Source organism: Arachis hypogaea, chromosome 13, assembly GCF_003086295.3.
Source record: "Arachis hypogaea cultivar Tifrunner chromosome 13, arahy.Tifrunner.gnm2.J5K5, whole genome shotgun sequence".
Lineage (NCBI taxonomy): Eukaryota > Viridiplantae > Streptophyta > Magnoliopsida > Fabales > Fabaceae > Arachis > Arachis hypogaea.
In genome coordinates, this window is record NC_092048.1 from 140083504 (window position 1) to 140103562 (window position 20059).

At 32.8% G+C, this 20059-nt stretch overlaps 3 protein-coding genes across 5 annotated transcripts; all 3 read left to right on the top strand.

Moving 5' to 3' along the window:
* Positions 1-3432: 3432 nt before the first annotated feature.
* LOC112792195 (polyadenylate-binding protein 2) lies at positions 3433-7619 on the top strand. Of its 3 annotated transcripts, XM_072212849.1 has the most exons (5): positions 3433-3892; positions 4354-4424; positions 6694-6885; positions 7052-7179; positions 7304-7619. In XM_072212849.1, exons 1-5 carry the CDS (start codon positions 3685-3687, stop codon positions 7350-7352), a joined length of 648 nt encoding a protein of 215 aa, XP_072068950.1. In that variant the 5' UTR covers positions 3433-3684; the 3' UTR covers positions 7353-7619. The 3 variants fall into 3 exon arrangements, with proteins under 3 accessions (XP_072068950.1, XP_072068951.1, XP_072068952.1); XM_072212850.1 differs by lacking the exons at positions 3433-3892; positions 4354-4424 and adding an exon at positions 5106-5612; XM_072212851.1 differs by lacking the exons at positions 3433-3892; positions 4354-4424 and adding an exon at positions 5106-5556.
* A 197-nt stretch (positions 7620-7816) lies between these two features.
* Positions 7817-11972, top strand: LOC112792194 (uncharacterized). Its single transcript, XM_025835332.3, has 3 exons — positions 7817-9096; positions 10903-11013; positions 11480-11972. Exons 1-3 carry the CDS (start codon positions 8452-8454, stop codon positions 11630-11632), a joined length of 909 nt encoding a protein of 302 aa, XP_025691117.1. The 5' UTR covers positions 7817-8451; the 3' UTR covers positions 11633-11972.
* A 3676-nt stretch (positions 11973-15648) lies between these two features.
* On the top strand, positions 15649-16400 carry LOC112792196 (EPIDERMAL PATTERNING FACTOR-like protein 1). The gene is made up of 2 exons (XM_025835335.3): positions 15649-15923; positions 16004-16400. The coding sequence occupies exons 1-2, from the start codon at positions 15789-15791 to the stop codon at positions 16256-16258; spliced, it is 390 nt and encodes a 129-aa protein (XP_025691120.1). The 5' UTR covers positions 15649-15788; the 3' UTR covers positions 16259-16400.
* Positions 16401-20059: the final 3659 nt, after the last annotated feature.

Here is a 20059-nt window from a genome sequence, read left to right on the forward strand (position 1 = left end):
TTGGTGAAGTGTATTGAGGCCAACATGAAGACGGCCAGGTGCTTCACGGTGACGCTGTATGACCGGGATAACTCCGAGTTCACTGTAGCAGAGACCACTCCGACTGGTTCTTTCTCCTTGGGTACTTACAGAGTATCCCTTGCCTCTCGGACATGTGACTGCGGGTACTTCCAGGCTCTTCATTTCCCGTGTCAGCACGCACTTGCATGCTGTGCATACTCACGGGTCACCTGGACCTCTTACGTTCACAGCGTCTATCAGATTAGCTCGGTGTTCAATGTGTATCGGATGGGATTCACACCTCCGATCCCGGAGGGCTTCTGGCCACCTTACGACGGGCCCACGGTGATTCCAGACCCTGACAAGAGGCGTGCCAGAGAGGGTCGTCCTAGATCCACTAGGATACGGACGAATATGGACGAGGCGGATCCGAATCGGCCAAAGAGGTGCGGCCTATGTCGCCAACCCGGACACACACGACGTAGTTGCCCACAGGTTGGAGGCTCGTCTCAGACAGGACACCATTAGTATGCATGTTGTTAGTGTTAGCATTATCTACATTAGTGCGCATCTTGCTAGTCTTAGAGTTATTTAGATTATTTCCCATGTTGTTAGTGTCAGTATTATTTACATTAGTGCACATGACTTTTAGTTTGATTGTTGCGAGTAGTAATGAATATGGCTTCTTTAATTATGTATTTTTTTCTTTAAAGTTCAATCATGTATGATAGTGGTTTGTACTTTTTTTGTTATGTTATAGTCTGTTTACCTATGTTTTTTTTTAATTTGTGTTCTGGGACATTCATTTTGTATGATCAATGAATCTTGAAACAGATTAATGTTTATTTTTTCTTATTAAATTGTGTCCGGGTTGGCGATATAGGCCGCATCTCTTTGGCCGATTCGGATCTGCCTCGTCCATAGATACACAGCTCAGTCAGTCTCACACTAATTCGAACCGGCCTGGTTCGAACTATGATTGCTGTAATTCGAACCAGCTCGGTTCGAATTACAAGGAAACCTTCTCTCTCTATAATTCGAACCACCATGGTTCGAATTACCTTCATTCTTAATTCGAACCAGGCTGGTTCGATTTATTACCATCAAAAAACTCTAATTCGAACTCACCTGGTTCGATTTACTAACAAATAGAGTTCGAACCAACTTGGTTCGAATTATATAAAAATGCGATCTGGCTTAATGCTGAAACGATTTTTGCTTTGGCGTATTTACGTAATTTTTTTAGCCAGTTGGCTTATTATGGTTTTTTACCCTGAACTTAATGAGATAGTTTTTACTACGTTCATATCAACGCTTTGTAAAAAAGAAAAAGGAGAAAGAAAAGCAAGGAATTAAGACTGCTACCAATCAAGGCTAGTAGTAGGTATAATATCTTATTGAAATTTATGGTTATTTGTCCTATTTTATGGTTCATTATGAATTTATGTGTCTATATTTATAATTGGTTAGAGATTTAAGTGTCATTAAAAAATCTCTCATAAGTTTACTTGTCTTACTTTATGGCACTATATTATTGACATAATAGGAAGCGTTTTGTCCCTTAAAATAGTTCTTTGATACGTAATCAGTTAACATTATATGTAAGTAAGATCCGTTAACTCTAAACGGAGAGTTTAATAGAGGGGGCCAAAAAAATTTACGAAATTAGTAGTTAGAAGCCACATTATCATTTTTTACTCAATGAGGGACGAGTTGTCATTTTAAATAATAGTTGAGAGTCGAAGTGAGATTTTACTTTATAATAAATTATTCTTGTCTTTAATATTATAAAATGATACATTTTTTCGGTGACTTAAATAAGCTAAACAAAAAACAATAAAAAAACAAAGACAAAAAACTTTTTAAACTGATGGACAGTTCCACTTAATATTATAAAATGATACATTATTCATGTACGTTGAGTATACTGTCCTCTAGCATCCCCTGGATCTACCTATTTCTTATGCCTTTTCATACATCTTTTACCCCATGTTATGAGCATCATAAAGCTTTTCTTAAATCTTTTGAGTTGGTCAAATAGTTAATTTACTCATTTATTTAAGTAAATGTCAAAAATTTAAATTATGTTTTATGCATATAACAACTCATTAACCAATAATATACTTTTAGAAATATTGTGAGTAACTAAAAAAAACCTCTAATACATTCTCATATCCACATAAATGGCATAACACTTTTTGTTCCTGATGAATCCACTTATTTTCTTCTCTCATTGTTATTTTCTTCCATTAGTATCTATCTTTCTATGCTTAAATTTCTTTCTCCTTTAAAGGATTAAAAATTAAATGTATAAAATATACTTTTTTTAAATAAAAAGTTTATGAATTAAGATATAACTAAAATAATATTTTTTTATTTGATTAATTGTTATTCTATAACATAAAAGATATAATATCATAAATGTTATCCATATGTAAATCTTAAAATTTGGTTTTTATTTTTTCATTTAGATTTAAATCTTATATGTTATACTTATACAAAATTATAAAATTTAAGTTGATTTTATCTTTTTAATGTATGTATTTTTTAATTTTATGTTAATATATATCTATGTTTATGTATATTTATTTATAATTTTATAAATTATTATATTATAATTTAATTATTCTAATTAAACTATCATTAAACTAATTTAATTTCTATATCATGAATTAATAACTAAAATGATTTGATAGACAATATGATTTTTAGAACCTTGATAATATTTGCTGTTGTGAATGCTTCAAGAGAATGGTTGGTAATTTCCTTTGTTGAAAAGGAAAAAAAAAACTTGTCACTGACTTAAGATTGTACTTTGATTAAATATTTTTATTAGAGAAAAAATTTTAAATGAGTTCTGATAATTATTTTAAAAGACAACGAATTAAAAAAAAAATATTTTCAACTTCTGATCTTTATTTATATGAGACTACTTAGTTTCTCTATCAATATTTTTTTTTGTATTAACAGAATAAGTTTACATGATATGTTAAATTATTAATTTATCTATTAAGAACTAACTAGAGTTGTCAAATTATTTTTTATTAAGAATCTCGTTGTCTTTTAAAAATAATTGTCAATGCCATTTAATTTTTTATTATTTTTTTAAATACATTAGCTAAATTTACTTTATAAAACTAAGAAATATGAGTGATTTTAAATTATTTTTACTTATAAAAATTAAATAGAAGATATATTAGTAATTAATGTGTCATATAAGTATGTTATGAAGAGAGATCATTGACAGAAAAACTAATCAGTCTCACAAAATTAAATATCAATTGACGAAAAGAATTTTTTTTTTATCGAAAACATCATTGTCCTTCAAAAAAATTAACAGGGCCGGGATGTATATTCACTCTTAAACAGATTTGGGCCTAATAGAACCCATGTTCACTATAAGCTCCACCATTAAGCCTGCATGAAAAAGAAAATAAAACACTACCAAACTCAACTACAAAAAAAAAAAACCGAAAAAAGAAAACTCAACTACAAAAATAGAGAAAGGAAAGTGAAACACGATAAAAGAACACGGTGGGTAACGGATAGGGTGCTCTTCCACGGTTCCACCTTCGCCTTTTCGAAACCCTAGCTAGCTCGGTAACCATCACCGTAAATTTTAAATTGTGCAATAATAGTGCGTGTTGATTTTTTTTTTCACATAATCAGAACTGAATTTGGAGAATGGAAGAAGAAGAGCACGAGGTGTACGGAGGAGAGATCCCTGACGTTGCAGAGATGGAAGGTGACGTTGACATGTCCGCTCCCGACGACGACCCCGAGGTCAAGGAGCTCGACGAAATGAAGCGCCGCCTTAAGGAGATGGAGGAGGAAGCTACGGCTCTTCGCGAGATGCAAGCTAAGGTCGAAAAGGAGATTGGCTCTGTTCAAGGTGATCCTTCAACTCCGTTTACTTTTTGATGCGGTGATTTCAATTTTGTTTCCTTTGTTGATATATTGATCGGTATTCAGAGTTAGTTAACATTAATTATAAGATTCTTCTGTATTATGTTTTACAATGGTTTAAGCTCGCTCTTTGTGCTTTCTGAACCTTCTTTGAGCTTTGGCTTTATTATTTTACTTGAGCGTTCTTCAAAGATGCAGTTATCAGAATGTGAAACGTTCTAGCTTGATCCACCTACCTGTCCAGATCTAGTGCATTCGTGTTATATATGGCTAAACTTTATATTTGCTATTGGGTTGAGTTTTTTTTTTTTTGATTATTGCGAGAACTTGTCATAACTTGCAGAATCTATCGAATTATCAACTATTGGAATAAAGTACTAGTTTTTTGCTTGCTTTAGGTTAGTTTTATTCTTGTTGCTTCAACCTCTGGTTTGAATTTTTGTGTAGATCCTGCTACTGCTGCTGCTTCTCAGGCAAACAAGGAGGAGGCAGATTCTCGATCTGTATTTGTAGGCAATGTACGTCTCGTTGTCAATAGTTATATGTGAACATACAAACACATGGTTGCACCACACATTCTTTTTACATTAACAGGACTTTTTATGTTGTTTTTGCATGGCAGGCTTTGCCATTGAATATTATCAGGATATGACAAAAGGATTATTGCATCCAACTAAAATTTGGTAAAACGAAGTTTTAGGGCCGCGTATAAAAGAGAGAATACTAGGATTCTTTGCTATAGATAAATGTTGCGGCAATTAGAGACATGGTTTTATATTAAAAGTTTGACTTTTGTTGTCCTTATTTCTGAGTGTCATTGCCACTATCAAACTTGTCCTGTCTGTTTAAGGTGGATAAATGATTTATGTTGTAGATATTTGGCTCAGAGTGTTATAAGTCATGCAGATTTGTCCATGATACAACGCAAGCCTGATAATTGGGGGTTGTGATCTGGTTGCATTTATAAGTTTATGATTAAGTTGTGTTGCTATGTTGAAGGCTTGAAGCATACAGTAATTCTGGTTTGGTGTCAATAAACTTTGGTTGAATGAATCTCAAGCTGCACTTTATATGCTCTTGTTTTGTATTTTACTCGTTATTATACAGTTTCTGAAAATGTGCATGTTCATTCTCTTTGGAGTGAGAATTGATGATATTCAGAGACAGGGTTTGACGTTATTGTCTCACTATGGTCGCAGGGTCAATCTTATTACTCAGGTTCTATAATTAAAGCTGGGATGCTTACATTGTGTTTTCTGCGTGGGCCAGTGTAATTGGCGTTTTTAGACTTGTACTAGTGTGTGAAAAGAACGCGTATCTATGCTTTTTGAAACTTAATATCAAAGAAAAAAATAAAAAAAAGGGAAAAAGATACTATGGAGAAAATTTTTTGAAAAGAAAAAAAAAGAGATGAAAAAATTGATTGAAGAAAAATACAACCAAGTTGAGAAAAAAAAAAGAAATGAGAATTGACAAAAAAAAGGAAAACAGAAAATATGTCATGGAAATTGTGAATGGGGTTTCATGGAATGATGGGGATGGCTGTAGTTGTTTGGCTGTAAGTTGTCCAGCTGATGGTAGATTGGGTTAAAGATGCTTCAACTTCACTACTGGAGGAGGCAGCTTGTTGTTCTTTGGGAAGGAGATTCTGTAAGTGTTGGGAATGCAACCTTAGTCATTTGAGCCCTGTTGTTGACTGCTATGAGGTCTGTAGTGCCTCTTTTGTGTTGTTTAGCTGACTTGCCAAGGGGTATGCAGTTGGCCAGTTGCTTCTTTTCTGTGGCACTCATTTCTTTTAACCTCATTTCAAGTATTCTTTCCAAACATTAAGTTCTGTTTATATTTTTTGTTTGATTATTTGCTTTAATTTATTCTTTTGCTCAACATCTCATTCTACACATTTTATAGAGAAGTCTGCAATAGTGACCTATCTATTAAAGTTTTGGGTAGTCTCTTTTAGTCCCCACCCCCCTTTTTTTGTTTTTTTCTCAGTGATGCATTACTTAAATGAAATCCTCGAGATAGATATCTCAGCTTTGCTCATTCTGGGATGCCTTTGAAGCAGAAAAGTTTGGTGCTGTTGTAAATTGCTACGAGGAATAAAAGGAAATATTGTATGCATGAGACAGTTTACCTAAACTTTGAGAAGAGCCTGTAAAATGACTAGAAACATTACGATGCTAATAAGAATACTTGGCAGGATGGATGACTTGGTTTCATTATATCTTTTCATTATCACATATTGATCAGAGCTGTTGGTATAAAGTTTCAGAATTAGTGGTTACTTATGTTTGAGTTGGGAAGCTTCCTGATGATTTTGGGGTTAAAAGTATTAACTTAAAGTAACTTTTTTATTTCTAAGGGGTGTGCTAGCATTCTTTTTCTTTGAAAAGATAAAATTACAATCTCATCCAGTTCCCTTTTTAGGGTAGAACATAGTGTTTTGATGCATTTAGAGGTCTGTCTATGGTTCTGTTTCTCTTTCAGATGAAAGTAATAGTTAAGATATAATTGTTGGTAAAAGTAGAAATTTTGCCTGCAATTTATGCAAAGGGTTTGGAGTGATTTAACTCAAGTTCCTATTGAATGCATAATAAACGAACAAGTCATTTTAGTTTTTTAGGTGATAAAATAATACTGACCAGACTGGAGTCTTAAATGTGGATATGGTCTGTAATGGGATATTAGGTAGTCTGGATTCTTTTTAACATAGTCAAACATTTTGTGAGTTTTGTCTAGACTAGTTCATTAAGGACATAGAATTCCCCTGAATTTATTGTTTTATAGGTTGATTATGCATGCACGCCAGAGGAAGTTCAGCAACACTTTCAATCATGTGGTACAGTGAACAGGGTCACCATCTTGACTGACAAGTTCGGCCACCCTAAAGGTTTTGCTTATGTGGAGTTCGTGGAAGTTGAAGCTGTTCAAGAGGCTCTTGTCTTGAATGAATCGGAGTTACATGGGCGTCAATTGAAGGTATGTTGTTTCAACTACTAATTTTTGTCAGCCTAATTGAAAACTTTGGGTTTATCCCACATAAGGCTTTTGTTGTTGTTGTTATAATGAAAACATTGGGTTTGAGCTTTGTTGTTAGCTTTATCCCTGACCATAGATCGTTATAATGATTTGGATATGTTTATAGGTCTTGCCTAAGAGGACCAATGTTCCTGGAATGAAACAGTATCGTCCTAGGCGCTATAATCCCTACATGGCATATGGCTTTAGGAGGCCATATCCTCCTCCTTACTTTTATTCTCCTTATGGATACGGGTATGCTGCTGCTCTCAGTTAAATCATGTTTGTTAACAAAAAAAAAATCATGTTTTTTAATTTATGACTAGATTATTTGATGTTGTGGCTCCGCTTTTCTCATTTTGCATTAAACATACTGCAGGAAGGTTCCTAGGTTTAGAAGGTCAACTCGTTACATGCCATACTACTAGAAGCTCATATGGGATGGTGATAATACGAAGCGGATGCATCCTGGAGCATTTTATTGTTATTTTTTTAATCCGGGGCTCATTATGTATTATGTGATTGAGAGAATATTTAATCTCTATTTGTCTTGAGCCGTTATTTGTGGTATACGATTCATGCTTAGACTCTAAAAGATGGTTTATAATTGTCATTGAATATTACTGTGTACTTCATAAGGTCAATTTGTTATAGATTATACCGTGCATCAATGCAGTAAACCTAGTTCCTCTCCATTTCTGACTAGGGTCTCCAATGCCTAATTTCAAAAAAGAGAAAAAATTTGACCATACTGATTTTGACACAATAAATTACTCGATTTAAATCAGGCTAATTTGAAATTATATAGGAATAGTATTGAGTATTGACATTAAGAAAAAAGATATTGTACTAATTATAGTGTTTAATATAATAAAGATGTTTACAGTTAAATAATAAAGTTTACTGCTCAGAAGGACTTGAGAAATTTACTTAAAGGTTATCACAAAAGTATTAGGTTACAGTACAACATATTAATTTATGACTTCTTTTTTGTTTTTGGTGGGAGAGAGGGGAGTTCTAAGATTAGACTGGAATTAAGTTGACTCAAAATGACTGACTCATGTTATTTATGCAGCATAATTAGCATTTGCTCATAGCCTCATGGGAATCGAATTTTCTTATCAGTGGATGTTGAGAACCACTTCCATGCGCAGCAGTCAGCACTTGTGGTTGTGGAGGTGAGGTTAAAGTTACAATTTTTACTCTCTACTTTTGGAAAGATGTTTCTCCTGAAGGATTCATTTGATAAGCTTTGTTAATCGTTATTAGTAGCATCTAATTTAACACCCAGATCAACATCTCGATAATCATTCGGAGGCACAGGTGCATAGAAATCAAAGCCCCCTCAACCTGCATTTGCTACACTGTCAGCTCATGTATGAGAAATTGGACGTGAACTATTCAACACCCTCAAAATCATCGTCCAGCACCAAGAGTGCTACAAATGCTTGAAATGAAACGCACCATTAACTCAACACTAAAAAGTAGAAAGTAGAAACACTTCACACCTGGATTGTAACAGAAACAATGTTACTCACTTTCACTCCTCACCTACTCTTGGCGCGTTCACCTTCCACCCATCACTCACTCTACTTCGCCGGAAGCTGCAACCTCTCCCGCTCCATCATTTCCTTGCGCTCCCGCCACCACTTCCCAATACTGCACCTCAACCCATCGCTGCCTTTCAAACCCAGCCACTTCACCTTCCTCGCCACCCGAGCAGATGCATTTAACCTCGCAGCCTACGATTCTGACGGAGCTCTCCCTAAACATGCTGCTGGCGCTGGCGGTTTTGATTTCGACTACTTCCTTTCTCTCATCGAATTCTCGTGCCTGCTTTCTTCTGCGTTCGCGTCGGTCTGTGTCGCTGTGGTCGCGGGTTTGAAGAAGGAGCTTTTGGCCGCGATTGGGAGTAAGGCTGCTGTCTGGGGAACCTTGGCGCTGGTTTTTGGGGTTTTGAGTGGCGCGTGGATCCGGAGACGGCAATGGAGGAGGGTTTGTAGGGAGACGGTGAAGGATGGGTTGGAGGTGAACCTGCTGCAGAGGATTGAGAAATTGGAGGAGGATTTGAGGAGCACCTCCGCCATTTCTAGGGTTTTGTCGAGGGAATTGGAGAAGTTGGCAATAAGGTTTCGCGTCACTAGGAAGACCTTGAAGGAGCCCGTAACTGAGGTAATTGATTAATATCTATGGCTGCAAGACTGTGTTGTTGTGTAGTGTAGCTAAGCATTTGATTCTGGCTTCTAAAGGCAATGCAATGTGTTGATGTGTGGAAGTTGATCATTGAGCGGAAGTTTTGGTGTTAGGTTTATGTTGATGCTAAGTTGCTAACTTATTTACGAAGGAAAAAGGAAATTTAGAGTAGTTCAAGTAGCCACTGGATAGAATCTAATAACTGCTAAGTCTTCTAATGCATTTTTTACTCATTTACAACTAACCACAAACAATCAAGATAGTTGCAATTCTGCTTTTGGAGGGACAAGGTAATATGGTGTGAGGTCTTTGGGTTATAAATTAACATGCCAGAGCCTGGATTATGATTTCTTGCCAAACATCGATAATATGGATTCATAACAAAATGACTACAAAAGCCTTGATTAGTAGCCCAGAGCCTGGTTTCATTAGAAAATAAGAAATGAATCCAATTGTGGTTCCATGGATCATTCTGTGATTTAATTCCTCAGGCCTAGTCAAAGTCCAACTTAAACTGTTATTATCATTTCATCATGTTCTTCTTTTGACATGGGTTCAGGTGTTTTACCTTGATTCTGTATCATCAACTTCCCTTGCTATTGCTCGTGTGTCAATTCTTCATTTCCACTTTCTTTCTCCAACACGCTCATCAACAAATCCATTATCCCTTTTTCTTGAATATGGTTCCTATTCAAAATTGAAAACTAATTATTCTGATTTCTGAATAACATTTCGATTTGACCGCTTACCATTGACAAGGAATTCGACTCACAAAAAATGACATAATATAGATATGGTCTATGATAGGATGCAATGGTCATATTTAGGGGAAAAAGCTTTGTCGTAGTTTAGTTTGACACTTACTCATTGCAGTTAGCTGGGTTGGTCCTCGTCGTTTTGTTTGCTTATAGCTATATGCAGACAATACTGAAAGTTCATTAATGCAATATAGATAAGCGTGAGTGCCTCATCGAAGTAGTTGTGTGGCTGTGCCTCAACCTACTAAAGGTGCTGGACACTTTTTCTGTCTCCCCTCGGTGCTGTTGAGGTAGATTTTGTAGAATTTTTTATGGAAATCATGTTGGGAAGATATCTAGTGGTTGTCACACAGCAGGAGGAACCAGGAGCACCACAACCCAAGCAGGTACAAGACCAAACAGCACTTACAAGATTTACATAGTGTAGATAGCAGCCAAATAGGAGCATCCCATTACACAGGTGACAACACAGCCAAGCAAACCTTGTAGAAACACGGCCATTAAGGCCAACCTGAGCAAAAGAACAGGAGGAAATCCCATGCAAGAATGAGTAGTAGGGCCAAATCCAAGAAAAATGTGCTGAAGACATGCACATGCTAGTCTGTTTAACTTTCACAACACGCGTCAACACTGGAATTTGTTTAGCTTTAGTACTAATGAAAGTTCGTTGTAAACTTTTTTATATTAATTTATTGGTATTTAGTTTTATTCATGTTTTAGTTGAGATACCCTTGTCTAGACTGGGCATCATTTACTTCTACTGAAAGTTTTCATATCCTTACTTGATCTATATGATATTGGATAAATAGAAATGCCCAAAGCCGGACAGATGTTAATCATACTTAATTGCGAGTGAAACTATATCTGCAAATGCTTTGTTATAGCAAATAGAGTATATTAACTGGTTTGCATTAATAAACATTTTGAATGGTTGGCTGTGGTTCAACACACTGTACTGATTTAAAAATTTTGAAAACTTAATGCTTACTGAGATGATATGTAATTAATTATATTTCATTTCTCGAAGACTGCAGTGCTGGCGCAGAAGAATTCTGAGGCTGCTAGAGCATTAGCGGTGCAATCAGACATTTTGGAGAAGGAGATGGTTGAAATTCAACAAGTTTTGCTAGCAATGCAGGTAATCATACCTCCTACGTTATTTAAACTCTGCAGAAAAAGCGGACACTATTTGGAATTTGACTGATGCATATTTATTAATAAGTAATCATACCTTAATTAAACACGTGCTAGCAATGCATATGTAACTGTCCCGTTTTCTGGTAACTGTATTCTACTTCTGTAGCTTTCATGTGCTTTACTGATTTCATTTTGATTCATTACCAGCATTATACGCATTAAAAAGCTGCTAAATATTCCGCTGCAAAGTGAAAGATCTTTTTATAATGATGTAACATATTCTTCTCCTGGTAATGCTGAAAGTAGCCCAAAATCATATTTCAAATATAGCTATATATATATATAACTAAATTTGTCTAGCCATGTCTTGGTTGATTAAAATTTTCTTGACCTCTTCACATTCCCAAGTATCCACATAAATTTTTACCGGAATTTGACTTTTCTTGATTGTATCTATGTTTTTGTAGGAGCAACAGCGAAGACAACTTGATCTGATTCTTGCAATTGGTAAGACTGGTAAATTGCAGGAAAGCAAGCTGGAAACACGTGAAGAAAATGATACCTTAGAAACATCTAATTCAGTTGATGATGAGGTGAAACAGGAGGTCCACCCTATATGAAGCTTGGGTTAAACTGAGGAAAATCCTGATATTTTGGAGTTGCAAATCTTGGTGTAATATTCTTTGTAACACTATGCCACTGAATATAGTCAATGAAGACAAAAGTCACAAATATCCAACATTATATCAGCATATAGACAATGGTTACCCTTATTTGGGGAGCGCCTCAAATTAGCTGTGTATACATGTCAGAACAATTCACACAAGACAAACTAAGATGACAGAATATGCTGAACTCTGGTTCAATGTTAAAAGTTCAGGAACGTATCACTTGCCCTCTATGCTTGTGCATGTACTTTTGATTAAAGTTTGAAAGGTAAACATCATCAATTTCTTTCTACGTTCTCGTGTTGATGGTTACAAGTTACAAAGGAAATCGGCTTTCTTCTGTATATTAGATAATATTTTTTCTTTTCTTTTCTTTATGGGTCATCAATTACGGATCGTATTCTAATAACCTTCATTATATGCATTGGTGAATATTGAAAAAGCTTATTGGTAAGAGAGATGTAGTCTTGCTAGGTGGAGTGGACGGCTAAAATCCATTAAAGATTGTTATCCGAAAAATTGGGAAAAAGTATTCGTGTCTTGATAATATTAAAACGAAAATTCTGATTTATTTTAGAGGTATTTTTCATTTTAGTTTCTTATAAAATAGATTTTGAATCAACGTTCTTTTGTTAGGGACAATATCTAGGGTTGTTACCTTGAAAAATATTTTTCAATGAAGAGTGTAACATAATACAGCTGTTACTTTGTATTATGTTACAAAGAGTGAATTATATTGTTTTTTCTTAATAGAAAAAAAAATAAAAGATATCATTTGTAAAGAAAAAGATTTTTAAAGTGAAAAAAATAATAAAATAACAAAATAAAGAGTTAAATTACTATTAAATTTTGTAATTTTTATCATATGTGAATCAGTTATTTTAATTTAAGGAGAATTAGATTATTATTCTTTTTATTTTATTAATTGTTCTACTTTAAAAGAGTTTGCTCTCATGTGTAATGCACTTCATCCTTAAATCGTTTTTTACTAATTAAAGAATGTTGTACTCTTTGTTAATTAATTAATTTTTATTTATTATATTTTATATTAATAATTCAGATTGAGAATTTATAATTTAAAATTTGAAATTTAACATTTAAAGTTAAAGATATTTTATTTTTTAAAGTACTTTTTTATACTTTTAATAGTAAATTAATTTTAAAAGATGTTGCACTCTTCATTAGCGTTCTCCGGTGTAAAATGCACACTTCTTTAAAAGATCTAGTTACAATATTCACCTTTTATTTGACTTTATTCTTCATCAACAAAATAAATCCCTCAATATTTATGAGAAATAAAGTTTAGAGTTTAGGGTCAACATTGGTTGAAAAAATATTATTTGCAATAAATATTATATGTAATATCATTATGTCAAAGTCCTTTTTTTTAAAATAAAAAAAGAGAGGAGAAAAAGTAAAATAATTGTCTTTATGAAAAAACTATACAAAAAAATAGTATAAATATTATTTCTATTTTTTTCTTTGATATGCAGACTCCAGTGAAATATGCTTTATATTATCATGGAAATTGTTTATTTTAAACGTTAAATCTTGTCTTGGCAACACCAAGTCACCAACACACGCCAAATTTAGAACTGTTTAGCACTTTCTCCCAAAGAACAAACCAGCATTTGGTAGTGGTACATCTCTCGAGTTGTGGCCTGTTTGCAGAGAGCAGTTAAAAAGAGAATATTTTGGGTTTCAGCTCTATTTCATTTCATGGGGACATGGGAAATGGTAATAGCTCCAATCCACTATCCATCAATGTCAATGCTTTCTACACGCCTTGATTGAAGTTTGAATGGAGGCTCTCAAATCTCAACTCAGTCAATAATAGGTTAGATGTTTATATTCAGTACATCACATTTTTGGCTACCCAGTACTTACATATTGCAGTTATTTCTTTTTCCTGTTTGTGGTCACAATCACCTACTATTATCAACACCAATAAATCCGGAATTGCATGTGAATGTGAACCCCAGTAGTACTTTTGTTCTTGTTAGTGATTAGTGATAAAAGAAAGATTTTGTGTTCCTTGGACCATCAAGATTCTTACTATACTTTGGATCTTTGAAGAATTCTTCTAAAATGAAATATATTTAATTTGTATGTACTGTTGGTATAGAAACCATTTAATACAAACACATAATATTGTTTATATAAATATTATAAAAAGTCAAATATTTGATTAAGTGACATCATTACTCAAAATCTTAAACTATTAATGATTTGGAAGGTACAAGAGAGGCAGCGTGACTATCCTTGTCCTTAGAGCGATGCTAAATAATTGAATCCCCCATTGGAAAAATAAGAAGATGATGGTGTAAAGAAAGATATTATCTTACTTGTTTTGACGATGATGATGATGATGATAAACACCTCAATAAGTGAGAGCAAAAGGGCCAAGGTAAAGGTTGCAATAGCTGTAGAGAATAGAAATATTTACACATTTGCAGATACAACTTTTTGCTGCCATGAATGGGAAAAAAAGGTAAGCAAGTGTGGTCACTCACACTGTCACAATCGGTTTCTCGCTTCTCACTTCTCACTTCTCACCCTTCAGTGCTATGTCAATAATCCAATGGCAGCTTTGACTCGATTTCAAGGCTGGTACCATTGCAGTTCGCAGGCATTAGGTGCAAGGAATCCCGAAACCTCGAAAAGGAAACTGAAACAAGAATAGTTACCACTGCTCCCTTTAATCCTATTTTCTGTGAAATACTTTCTTTATGTGTGCTATTTCAATTTTAGAAAGAGACCTCTTAGAAGGTAGAATCACAGCTTTCAACTATCACCTCCTCTCACTCTCTTTTTTTTATCATTCCATTATTCTAAGTTGGAGAGTATCCGCTGAAATAGAGATTATATTTGACACGAGTTACATTGTATTCTATCTTATAGTATGATGATAAAAATAAAGAAATAAATATGCAGTAACTTTATTTTGTAGCTTTAATCGTCATTTTGAAAAAGTTATGACAAACCAACTGATTTACATGATGATACAAATACTAATGATCTAATATGGGACCACTTCTGTAGTTCAATTTATGATAGGAGAGTAATAAATACATGTCAGCATGTACTTGGTCATTCAATTTCTTTGTCTTATATGCAAACTTGAGAGCTGCGTGGTATTAAGTTTTTCAATGTTTTAGCCAACAAAATGATTCATTTTCCAAAATCCAAATTCAAGATTTCATGTTATTCAGTTCACAGTCACGGGTCATACAACACATTTTGCAATTTGCATGAGCAGTGGTATCCATATAAGTAGGTATATGATCCATCAAAGGGAAACTACTGAATTGTTGTTAATGATTAAGTCAACTACAGTCAAACCTATGAAATCTCCAATCTGAAATAACTGAGACAAAAATTAGTAGCTACCACAATAAATGCCAATTTTAACTACCTCCTCCTTGGATCTTTTTAGTCTTTAAATTCTAAACCAATTCACACACACACAGAGAGGCCAGTTGTTATGGTTTTGGTAGAGAGAGCTAGTGATAAACGAGGGATCAAACTAGTAATAGAATGCTGGCAAAGAGGGGTCCTTGATACTGATGTGGATTCTCCCAATTTGCTTAACTCTCTTGAATCGTTCTTTTCACTTTTCTGCTACAATCTGCCACCACTCTGCAGTGCAGTGCAGTGCCCACTTCCTCTCTCCTCTCCTCACCCATAGTTACATTGCAGCTCTGCCAAAGCACCCTCCAATTTATGTACCTCTCTTCTCGTCTCTTTCTTCATGCTATACGCCATGACAACAAAAACAACATAAGAAAGTAGAGCATAAATAAATAAAATTATAAGAGCCATCTACCAACTACCACACCCCAAAAAGCAATTAAATCTTAAACCTTCTTCTTCTTCTTCTTCTTCTTCTTCTTCTTCTTCTTCTTCTTCTTCTTCTTCTTCTTCTCTTTGCTTCTTATCTATCTAATCTCTCTTTGGTTGGGTTGGTTCCCAAGTCACAACACAGTCGAGGAAGAACCTCAGTGGATCTCATTAGTTAAATTGCATTTAATTTTGCTGCATATTAATTAGTCTTTTCTTTTATTAGATGGGGGGAGTGACCCCAAGAGAGTGACATAGATATGCATTCATGGCTTCACTTAATTCATATCACTATTTCACACCAACCACCACCTTCACCTTCCTCCTTTTACTTCTGTTGCATCATATTTTAACTCCGGTTTCTTGTTACAATAAGCCACAACCACCACCAGTTTCTCACCGGGTACGTAGCCTCTTTATTCATTCAAGCTCTCTCTCCATATATGTTGTTTATGTTGTTGTGTAACATGTTTTGATTTGCAGGAACTGTTATTTGAGGAGAAAAACAGGCTGGGTTCAATACCACCAAGCTGCCACAACAAGTGCAATGAGTGTCATCCATGCATGGCGGTTCAGGTTCCAACTTTACCTACTCACAACAACCAAGATCTTACCAAATCCAGAAAAAAGGGCTTGTTTAGTTCATCTCTTGAAGGTAACCGCAACAGTAACAGGTACTCCAATTACAAGCCACTGGGTTGGAAATGCCACTGTGGTAACCACTTCTTCAACCCTTAGAAAATTCATTCCTCAAGATTCATCACCAGTCTCACCCATGATTAGTACTATTACCCGCCTCCTATTCTTCTTTCTCCAGTGCTGCTTAATTAAATTATTGCAAAAAGATTGTATTTTTGCTTTTAGAAAAGAAAGGGGAGGGGTGGTATTGGTTAGGGTGACAGAAATGCGTCACTGGCGTCAGCATTGATTGTGTACATTGAAGTTTGATACAATTTGTACAGAGTTTGTTACAGAACTTTGTTCTGACTTGCTTCTTTATTTATGTTGCGTCTCAATTTTGAAGAAATCTCTTTTGCTTCTTTTTTCATACATGTGGTGTGTTTGTTTCTTTATATTATTATTATTATTATTAAGTGGATTTCTCTTATAGTTATAATCACATGACGTTGCACAAGATTAATTGTTAATGATGGCGTCTAAGAACAGAACAGATCGACAATAAGTGAGGGGGATTGGATTGTGTGTCTTGTACTCTTGTCCATCGCAAAAAGATGTCTTTTCCCTGTTTGCGTTTTTATTTTATACATGTGAATCTGTCAAATCACCACTTTTTGCTTATCTTATTGGAAATACCTTTGCTTAACCTTTCTTGAAAACTCAATTTTTAATCTGCAGCTTCAACATTTATCCTCTTACAATTGAATTTGATCTGGTTTTTACTTAGATTTTATAATTTTTTTATATAAAAATTCAATTAATATTCTTAAAAGATATATTAGTTAAATCCTTTCTACGATATTCAGATTTTAATTTTTATTTTAAATTTGAGTTAGTTGTCTGTTTAATGTTTATTTTTAGTTGCACAAATAACACAATTGTACACAACTGGAAATGAGTGTTCAAACTTCAAAGCATTCCTGAAGTGCACACTCATGGTCAAGTATTGGTCAAGTTTTGTTGTGGACAATAATTTTGGTGGTACCTAATCAACCATAAGCAAGCCAAGTATGCATATTGTTTTTGGTGAAAATTTAGGTGCAGTCGACTTCATATAAAGTTGATAGTTGAGAGTCGTTAGATGAAAATTTAGTCAAATTATCTAACGGCTTTCAGTTATCAACTTCACGTGAAGTCAACTGCACCTGAGTTTCTATCATTATTTTTTCGTTTATTTATTTAATGAAACAACTTCTATTACACTTATTTTTTTTATTGTTTTTATAAATAAAAAAGTTAGGAGGGTTGGACACCAATTAACCTATCAATACTAAAATATGTTTTTAGATTTAATTAGTACTAGTATTTTTATAATAATATAAATTTTTTAAAATTATGTCGATTTTGTCCTGATATTATAAATTATGGCACAAAAAAATTTATATAATTAAACTACTTTTACAAAAATATCGTAGGAGACCAAAGTCACCGTCAACTAAAAAGACCAGAATCTATGTAGATAAAAAGATCAAATAATAAGATTTTTAGTTATTATTTTCATGAGAAAGAATTTAATTTTTACTAATAATTAATTTTAACATTCGTTATCTAAAATTTGAAAGAATTTAATGTGTATACTTTTATATTTGATTAGGTGTCAAGTTTGATTCACAAATAGAAATAATTAATTTTTATGCCTGTTATTTAAAAATAATATTTCTCTCTTTATGTATATAAAAATATAATTAGATATTAGCATAAAAAAATTTATATTAATAGTTATATAATGAACTCAAAAATATTTTAAAAAACTTAATAATTGAATATTGATTCTAATTTTTAATCATAATATTAGTATTATCTCTAAATTATATGTAATAAATATTGAAGGAAGATAAGTAAAAATATAGATTAAAAAAATAAGTAATAAAAATTTAAAACTAAATAAAAAAATATGTATATAATAATACTTTTATTTGAATTATATTATGTTGTTATTTTTTTTTTTTGAATAGCGTGGTAGAAAAAAATAGAAAATGAGAAAAAAGAGAGAAAAAGATAAAAAAGAAGAATGAGAGAGGGGGTTTGTTAATTTTTTATGAAAAATTTTATTTTAATTGTAATGAAAAATATTTGGTGACACATTTTGATTTATCAAATTACTAATATAAAATATAAAATATGAATTATATATAGAGTAGGAAGGATAGAAAGAAATAAAAAAAGAGTAAAATATAGATAAGAAAATGTAAAAAGGAAGTTTACTAATTTTGGAGAAAAATATTTTTTTTTAATTTTATTAAGAAAGTGTCATGTAATACATTTTGATTATTAAAATAATTAGTAATATATAAATATAATATATAATATATAATATATAATATAGTTTTATTTTAATTTTAATTTTATTTAAATATAATTAGAAAACATTATGTTGTATATTTTGATTATTAAATTTATAATTAGTTATTGATAATGATATATAAAAAAATAAAATAAGTAAATGAACCGAAGAGATAGATAAAAAAAAGAAAAGAAGAGAAAAATTTTTAATTTAAAAAAAATTGATTTTAATTATAATAAAAAATGATGTGATATATTTTAATTATAAAATTAATAATATATAATAAATTTATAAAAATATTTATAAATTGCCTACTCAAAATATCCTCACAACGCAGGAGCAGCTCGTTTATAGAGTTTCAGACTTTGTTAAACTAGTGCCATTAAATGTATGTCATTGTGTATGTCTTTAAGGGTGTACATGAATTGAATTAAATATGACTAAAATTTTGATAGGATCTATATTAAAATGATCAGGTATGATTTTTAGTTTAAATTTGATCTGATATGCACATTTACAAATAAGAGATCAAATCGAATCTCAAATATATTTATAAAATATATAAATATTTAAAAAAATATATTTTTATTAAAAAATATAATAATTTTTTTTTGTTCTTTTAAAAATATTTTTATTCTTAAAATATTAATAAATATATTTTTAAATAATAAAAAATAATACAATATATATAATAATTATTAATTAAAATAAAATATATAAATAATATTTATTTATTTATTTATTTATATTTGCAAATCCGCCAATACATGGATCGAATAAGTAGATATTTACATAAAATCTATAATTTAATTTATTAATGTATAAATCAAATTTCTATAAACATTATAAATATGCGAATTAGATTCCATTCATAAATACATGCATGTCTTATCATAATCCATCCAAAGTATCAATCAACACAGTGTCATTACAAACTTTATTATAAATAACCCATTATAATAATGAGATAATAGGCCAAATACATAATTAATGTGGAAATTACATCAGAACTTAATCCTTTTTCCACCAACTTCCTCTATTAAAGACGTCAAAATAGGGGGTTCTAAACATGGCCCAACCCAATAGCCCTTGAAATGGGGTACGGTGTTTACATTCTTTTATTGCTCTTTACTTATTTTGGTCTACTTTTTATTGCTCTCTTGAAACCCAGTGTTTGTATTCTCCGATCTACCGAGCAATCGCATATTCGCATGTGATACGCTTATGCATTTCAATGAAAAAATCCATTGGCAGGAGAAAAAAGAAAAAAGAATAAAAATATTCCACCAAATCGTATATTTAAATTAAAAATTTCCATCAGTTGAAAGTTTTCAGTATTTTGTTGATGGTCAACATTTTGTTTGGTAGACTGGCCCATAGGCTAACTCTAGCATGTACCGATGAGCTGGGCTAAACTTCAGTGGCTCATTTAACACCACCAACACACTTGTTCGTTGATCGGGTTCCGAACAGGTCGGGTGGAGAAATGTGGAGAGGGGGACGTCTTAGCTTGGGCCGCGCTGCTTGCGAGTAGTCGGGTAACCGAGCACTTGTTGTGGAGAAGTGAAGAAGAGGGG

Coding starts and splice junctions, on each gene's coding strand:
- LOC112792196 (XM_025835335.3), top strand. CDS start 15,789: ATGGCTTCACTTAATTCATATCACTATTTCACACCAACCACCACCTTC. Junction 15,924..16,003: donor CACCACCAGTTTCTCACCGG/GTACGTAGCCTC, acceptor TTTGATTTGCAG/GAACTGTTATTTGAGGAGAA.
- LOC112792194 (XM_025835332.3), top strand. CDS start 8,452: ATGTTACTCACTTTCACTCCTCACCTACTCTTGGCGCGTTCACCTTCC. Junction 9,097..10,902: donor TGAAGGAGCCCGTAACTGAG/GTAATTGATTAA, acceptor CATTTCTCGAAG/ACTGCAGTGCTGGCGCAGAA. Junction 11,014..11,479: donor AAGTTTTGCTAGCAATGCAG/GTAATCATACCT, acceptor ATGTTTTTGTAG/GAGCAACAGCGAAGACAACT.
- LOC112792195 (XM_072212849.1), top strand. CDS start 3,685: ATGGAAGAAGAAGAGCACGAGGTGTACGGAGGAGAGATCCCTGACGTT. Junction 3,893..4,353: donor GGAGATTGGCTCTGTTCAAG/GTGATCCTTCAA, acceptor ATTTTTGTGTAG/ATCCTGCTACTGCTGCTGCT. Junction 4,425..6,693: donor GATCTGTATTTGTAGGCAAT/GTACGTCTCGTT, acceptor ATTGTTTTATAG/GTTGATTATGCATGCACGCC.